This window comes from Helobdella robusta, assembly GCF_000326865.2.
Source record: "Helobdella robusta unplaced genomic scaffold HELROscaffold_51, whole genome shotgun sequence".
Taxonomy (NCBI): Eukaryota; Metazoa; Annelida; class Clitellata; order Rhynchobdellida; family Glossiphoniidae; genus Helobdella; species Helobdella robusta.
In genome coordinates, this window is record NW_008705261.1 from 22,910 (window position 1) to 28,932 (window position 6,023).

General features: G+C 35.6%; 2 protein-coding genes across 2 annotated transcripts in view; both read right to left on the minus strand.

Moving 5' to 3' along the window:
• HELRODRAFT_178927 (hypothetical protein) lies at positions 1 to 5,869 on the minus strand (the record flags this gene model as incomplete). The annotated part of the gene is made up of 11 exons (XM_009027803.1): positions 1 to 174; positions 776 to 951; positions 1,321 to 1,445; positions 1,890 to 2,117; positions 2,340 to 2,431; positions 3,055 to 3,137; positions 3,605 to 3,694; positions 3,859 to 3,908; positions 4,615 to 4,725; positions 5,079 to 5,266; positions 5,798 to 5,869. The coding sequence occupies 11 exons, from the start codon at positions 5,867 to 5,869 to the stop codon at positions 1 to 3; spliced, it is 1,389 nt and encodes a 462-aa protein (XP_009026051.1).
• The window catches only part of HELRODRAFT_86366 (hypothetical protein), a gene marked incomplete at both ends in the record, with an annotated part of 25,006 nt that continues 24,734 nt past the window's right edge, over positions 5,752 to 6,023 (minus strand). The window contains one exon of the mRNA XM_009027795.1: positions 5,752 to 5,873. Coding sequence (XP_009026043.1) covers positions 5,752 to 5,873 — 122 coding nt within the window. The remainder of the gene's footprint in view (positions 5,874 to 6,023) is intronic.

Sequence of the window (6,023 nt, forward strand, 5' to 3'; positions counted from 1 at the left end):
TCAGGAAGAATTTTCATCCATAATAGTCCGGAACCAGTTAATGACTGCTGACACGTTGGCAAACATAGAAGTGCTACAGGATGGGAAGGCTGTATTGAAGGAGAAGCTACTCAGTCCCTGGACGTGCCACTTACCGTCGTAGGCCTGGCAGGCCAGGGGGCCTCCACTGTCCCCCTAAAAATTTGAATAAATTTTTTTTACGTTTGTGTAATAGTTGTAATTACGGTGATTTGTTCTTGCTGTGTTTTTAAATTGAGGATCTTTTAAAAATTTTTAAATCGTTTAACTTTTGTTAATATGAACGTATGACGGCTTTAATGTTTTCTTTAGCTTATTTTCCTCCTAGCCTCAGATGTAGAATATGTAGAATAAAAAGAGGATAATCACAGGACCTCCTTGGTTGGTTTACATTAATTAATTTCTTAAAGATACTCAGAAGGAAAATATTCCTAGAGTTATAGGTCCATTCAGTTAATTCAATTCTATATTCACTGACTAGATATCTATCTAACTGTGAATATAGATAGATCAAGAAACACGTTGAAGTGGAATATTTTTTTCTGCGAACATCATCTCCCAGCCCTCAAATAAATATTATTTGCAAATTTTCTTTAAAAAAAACCCGAAATTCAATTTAGTAAAAAAAATCAAGATAAACTGTAGTGCCATAGGACTGACCAGAGAAAAAATTTAAAAATTTCTGACCGCCTGAACGACGAAACAGATCTGAACGAAGACCACACCCAAATTCGAAAAAAATTCTCCCCCAACTCACCATGCACGTGTTGATTCCATTGGTAGTTGGGTAGGAACCGCAGCAGAGCATGGTCAGATTGTTGATGTTCACATTCATCCGGGGAATCCGCATCGTCTCTTCAACATTTCGCACGCACGTGCCATAGTCCATTATGTTCATCTTGCCTTCTAGCAGGTATCGAGATAGTCGAGATGCTGTTGGGAATGTTGTAATTATTATAAGTACGTTATCGGACGACATCGAAAAATTTATTTTCAAATTTGAATTGAGAAAAAGAAGAAGAATTGAAATATAGGTAGGGATTGGTTTGGTACTGATCATAAAAAATCCAACAATCTTTCAGTTTCCAACTCTAAAACTTTAAAATAAAACATAATTTTTTTCAAATTTGAATTGAGAATAAGAATTGAAATATAGGTTTGGTACTGATCATAAAAATTTCAACAATCTTACGGATTCCGACTCCAAAACTTAAAAATAAACAGTAAATTTTAAATTTTTTCCAAATTCGACTTGAGAGAAAAAAAAGAAAAATTGAAACAGTTTTTATTTCAAAGACCGACAGGCATATGTTCTTCCGAAGCCAGAGACCACGCAGACTTTGTAGGGTGACAGGATGGGGGCTGTCTGAATGCTGGGAAGACATATGGGCTTGATGTATTGAGTGTAAGTCACGGGTCTCGATAATCTGTAATCAATTGTTTGGAAAAAATGTTTAACACTCTTTTTTAATCAATTATTTATCATTGAAAATAGTATTTTGAAAAAAAAATGTGTGTGCGTATTATGTAGTATTGTAATAATATTTATCTTTTAAAAGTGGGTGCTGCGCAATAGTTTGGAAATTATGAATTTTACGTAAAAAAAATTGAAAATTTGGTAAGAAAAAGTTAATAAAGGAGAAGTAACGGCTGAAATAATAATTCTCTTTTCAAAAAGCAACACTAAAATGTAATTAAATTATTATTTTAATTAATTAAAATTATATTTTAAATTTTATTATTAAAATGTAATCAAATTATAAATTATTATTATGAATGTAAAAAAAAATTAATAAATACTTAAGATAAAACAGAACACTTTAGAATAAAAAATAAAAAAACAGGTGAAGGAACTTAAAATGATGGCGAACTTTATAAGAGCGAAGTCATAGTCAATCTTGACATCATTGTATTTGGGATGAACGAAGAGATCTGAAGCTGCGTAGATGGCGGTGTCGGCGGTGTTGTCGTTCTTGTCGTCGCTGTACGTACTGCTGCTGCTGCTACTGCTGCTGCTGCTACTGCTGCTGCTGTTCACGTCCAGAAACTCTCTGAATAAAGTCGTCGCCCCCAGTCTGACTTTCACGGCAAATGGCTGACTGTGGAGGAGTGGGAGAAGTTTGAACTTTTCTTACAATAATATTGCTAGCTGTGGTGATAGTAATATAATAATACTAATGATAATAACAATCTCTAATATAACTTTAATTATAACATGTGAAGACAACAAAATAAATGTTTCACTCTCTCTCTCTCTCTCTCTCTCTCTCTCTCTCTCTCTCTCTATTGACTGATAGACTGATAGAGTGATTCGTACTAACAGTTGGTAGACACAGTGGGCAGCCGTGATGATCCACCTCCTGTCCAGTAGAGAGCCTCCACATGTGAACGTCTTGTTGACGAACAGTTGCGTCTGTCGGTTGTGGCGGGAAAAAATTTTTCACCCTTCAAATTTACTTCAGTTCAGTTAAAGTTTTGGATGAACATTTTGTATGAAAAAGACATGCCAAAGAACTTTTAATTACTTTTTGTAATTCTTATGTGAATTTAAATTAGAATAAAAAAGTTAAAGATGGACACAGCGCGTCTGTGTTTTGTTTAGAAGGTTGAGTTTGTAGTTGCCTGGTTCAAGTGCAGGTAAGTTTCAACCTATCTAACGCTCACTCAGATTACAACAACAAATCTTGCAACAAACAAACATGCAGATGATACAATAATATGGGAAATTAGTTTGATGGAACGAAGAAAGAAATGACTTCCGGTTTCATCTACATCTTATTTTATGTCTTCCAGACACTCGTCCATTCTAAAGAACGGCAGAGTCCGAAAGATACAATTTAGACTAAGAAAACACAAATGGCATGTCATCATAAATTGAAGTGACCACACACACCACACCATTCAACACGCCATAAATTGAAGTGGCCACACACACCACACTATAAACTAAAGTTACCACACACGCCATAAGCTGAAGTTACCACACATGCCACACGGTATAAATTGAAGTGACCACCCCACAGAGGACCGACCTACCATCCAGGGCCAGGCTCCCTTGTTGGCCATGTCCCCATTCACGACATACTTGTTGATGAGGGATGGCGACCTCAAGCCACACTCTGCCAGTTAATTATGGTGAAGTTATATGTGTGAAATTCGTATAAACATTTCTACAAATGGTGGATTGTTTCGAGATGAGAAGATTTTAAAAGTTAGTTACTACACAAATGAAATTTGTTAAAAAATTGTCGCGTTAGTAATAATTTCTATTAAGGTCCTACAAGAGTCTGCAACAGCTACACACACACACACACACACACACACACACACACAAACACCACACCACACACACACACACACACACAAACACCACACCACACACACACACACACACACACGCACACACAACTTCACACATACCTACCTACACACACATTCACACTACACACACACACACTCACACACACACACACACACACACAACTTCACACATACCTACACACACACAAACACACACTTAATCCTGTAATATTATTCAATAATGATGTAATATCCAACTAATTTTCATCACAGCGTGCGTTTGAACCTGGTCTCCGTGCATTAGTGGCGTCATGCATGCATTCAATTGTTTGAAATAATAGCTCGTTTGTGTCGGTGTGCGACTTTGTGTGCGAGTCTGTGAGTTAGTGTGTGTGTGTGTGTGTGTGTGCAAGTTTGTCTGTTAGTTTGTCTGTGTGTTTGTTTAGTTATGTCTGTGTGCTTGTTTAGTTATGCCTGTGTGCGAGTTCGCATGTTTATTTGTGTGTGCTTGCAAGAGAACAAACACATCGGCAGACTGACCTTGATCGGAGCAGCTTATTGAAACAGTTACATTGGACGGACAGGAGTAGCTGAAAATTAATTTCATTCATTTTGTAATAAATTTTAAATAAAGTTGATAAATTTTTAAAATAAACCTAATGAATAATAAAAATACGTAAAATATTCTAGAATAATCTCACTCGAGTTTGGCCCAACAAGGGGAATTAATTATAGCGAAAAATATTAACTGTTTTTAATAATTTTTAAATGAATTATGACCAGATTGTGAGTGGATTCTAAATACTAGAGAAAAATAGTTGAATCAGCCAGTTATATTGCACAAAAAATTATCGTTATCTGTTAAACGCTTGCTTGGATAACACATTCAAATGGTAACAAAGTGACAGAAGTGTATTTTTCAATTGTTGTTTTTAACTTCTATGTTTTACACTGTGAGGTGTTGTGTCATGTTTGCTGAGTTTAATTTTTATAAGTGAGTGAGTGAGTGAATGAGTGAGTGAGTGAGTGAGTGAGTGAGTGAGTGAGTGAGTGCACTGTCAAGATTATAATTCATTTCAACTCAGTTCTCCTACAAGAACTTTATTGGAGTAAATTGATTGGATTAATACACAAAAGGACATAAAGACGAACAAAAACAAGCACAAACAAAAACAAACATAAACCCAGACAAACACAAACCCAGACAAACATAGGAACAAACAGACAAATAAAAAGCCAGAAAATATTGAAAACAAGAATTTCAAAAAGAACATACAAACGAACGAACGAACGAACCTGGAGTCGAAACCACCGGCAAACGGTTTGCTGCTGTCGGCACTGTACTTTAACATGACGTACCTCTGTGGTCGCGGGTGGTTCTGCTGCAAGCTCCAAGTCTCCAAGTGGCTTTTGGTCGGTTGTTTAGCCCATTATTAGTATTATTACTATTATCATTATTAATGTTGTTGTTATTATTATTAATTTTATTGTTGTTGTTTTATTATTATTATTATTGTCTTCGTGAATAAATTCATTTTGTTATTTATTCATTTCAAAAGTTTTAACAATAAATAGCTTTCGAGAAATTTATCAGATAGAAAAACTACAAAACGAAACTTTTATAAAATAAACAATACCATAAAAAAAGGAAGAAAGAAATGAAAGAATGAAGAAAAAGGCATTGATAAAAAAAAGGAACATTGATGACAACCTAAATTTAAAGGTTAAAGTTAAAAAGAGACGGAAGGATAAACACACACCCTAATCCCAAATAACTGCATGCAGCCTCACTCCACTCATCCCTCCATCCATCAGCACACACGTAATTATCCTCCAGGCCTCCAAAAGTTAGTAGAAGCGGTTGGGGTGATGGCGAGGATGAAGACGATGATGAAGAAGACGATGATGACGTCAGATTACCTAATCGCACTATGGGTGGGATGAAATACTTTTCAAAATATTTACAACAGCATTAATAAGGTGTTGATTTTTTTGAAGATTTTTTTAAGATTTTTTTTAATTTATTTTATTATTTATTTATTTATTTGTGAAAGAATTTTCCAAAAATGAAGTTCGAACGACGTCTGATATTTAGTAATTCACCAGATTTACACAACAATATGGAGTGTGTGCAGCGAGATGGTGCAATGGTTAAGACGCCTGGCTCCGCTTTTGCAGAGACATGGTTCGATTGCGAAGAGATTTCAGTGCATGGATTCACGTGTGGCTGTGTCTGTTGCCGACGCTGTCGAGGTCACTAAAAATGCTTAAGAAGACATCTCCAATAACAAATAGCAATAATTCCGATCTCTTTGTCAAAAACAAATTTGAAAAAAACATATCAATTAATTAATTAATTTAATTGAATGATTAACTTAATTTGAATAATTAATTAACTTATTTATTGATATTCTATCCGGAAGTAAGAACAAATCACTCACAGCATCCCAATTCGTCAGATCTGTCCTCGCAATCGTACCTCCCATCGCACCTCCGGGACCTCTGGATGCAGGTTCCTCCGTGAAAACAAGAAAACTGACTCGAATTGCATGTCGCTAATTGATGGATGGATGGATGAGTGGATGGATGAATGAATGAATGGATGAGTGGATGTATGAAGAATGGATGGATGGATGGTTTGATGAACAGATTGATAGATAGATAGATATGATTGATGGGTGGGCAAAAAATGAATGAATGATTGG